Source organism: Oryzias melastigma, linkage group LG16 (assembly GCF_002922805.2).
Source record: "Oryzias melastigma strain HK-1 linkage group LG16, ASM292280v2, whole genome shotgun sequence".
NCBI lineage: Eukaryota > Metazoa > Chordata > Actinopteri > Beloniformes > Adrianichthyidae > Oryzias > Oryzias melastigma.
The window spans coordinates 21,070,477-21,071,609 of record NC_050527.1 but is presented as its reverse complement, the minus strand read 5'-3'; the positions used below and the strand labels follow the sequence as shown (position 1 = coordinate 21,071,609).

Genomic DNA, 1,133 nt, shown 5'->3' with positions numbered 1-1,133 from the left:
ATGAAGATAACTCAAAGCTTGGAGAGAGTTTTCTCTCTGTGTTTGGAAAGTTTCACCAGTGGAAAAAGAAATGGATCCAGAGAAGCTGCTGTTCTCCTTTGTGTTTGTGCCTTCTCCAGCTTCTTCCCGAGCTCCCTCCTCGGCTTGTATCTCGTCTACGGCGTGGACTTTGACTCGGCGGTGGCTGGAGGAGCTGCCAGCTGCTTTGGAACCCTCCTGACCGTAGCTCTGTTCTTGTCCAAGAGAATCAGGTGTTTGTGGATCCTGTTTGTGATCTCTATCTTCATGAAGAAGAGCCGGAACTTGCTGCTGACTGCCGGGATGAGTATAGTTGTCCTCAATAATATTCGCAACACTCTCCATAACTTAAAAAGTCTGGTCATGAGCATGACTTGCAACTTGAAGGCGAAGAAAGAATCCATCATTGGTCCTTTCAGGAATTACATTGAGATGTTGAAGACTATAGGAAGACTGCTCAAAGGGATTACCGATCTTGGAGTTGGGAATCTGGATTCTCAGCTGAAAGTTTCACCGAGACTGGAATCAGAAAAGTTCAACTTCACTCTGAGTGAGGCGCAGCAGAAGCTGAATGAGACTGTGGAATCTGCTCAGGCTCTGACTGAGGCCGTCTCCTCTGTGACCCACAGGTTGTTTCCCGCCATCAGCTTCCTCCTGCTCGTGCTGTTTATAGCCTTACACATGAGGAGGTACTGCAACGACATGAAGTATAAAAACAAGTTCATCAGCAGGAGATTTGTTCTTTTTGATGAGAAGCAGAAGTCTGAAGGAAAACCGCACGTTCTACCTCTCACACCAAAGGAGGAGAAGCTCTACACTCGCGTCCTGTCCATCCGCCCCACGCAAAAGGAGCGGAAAAAGATGGTGAAGTTTGGAATGCCGATCCTCTCCCACTCTGCAGTCTGGGTCCTCTTTATAGTAGTGGATGCACTATTGTTCTATTTTGTAGACGTTATCACCAAAAGGGTGTCAGAAATAGAACCGTTCCACGTCCCGCTGATGCAGAGCTTCAAGGTAAGACCAGGATTTTTCTACTTTTACTTGAAACTTGTCTGTTCCGTATAACGTCAGGTTCACTCTGGACGGGGAGTGGAGACCAGGGGCCCGTTTCAAGA

The 1,133-nt window shown here is 47.5% G+C and overlaps 1 protein-coding gene across 1 annotated transcript in view; it reads left to right on the top strand.

Annotated features, from left to right (window-relative positions):
* The window catches only part of LOC112143968 (dendritic cell-specific transmembrane protein), a 3,734-nt gene continuing 2,601 nt past the window's right edge, over positions 1-1,133 (top strand). Inside the window, exon 1 of the mRNA XM_024268242.2 lies at positions 1-1,032. Coding sequence (XP_024124010.2) covers positions 1-1,032 — 1,032 coding nt within the window. The remainder of the gene's footprint in view (positions 1,033-1,133) is intronic.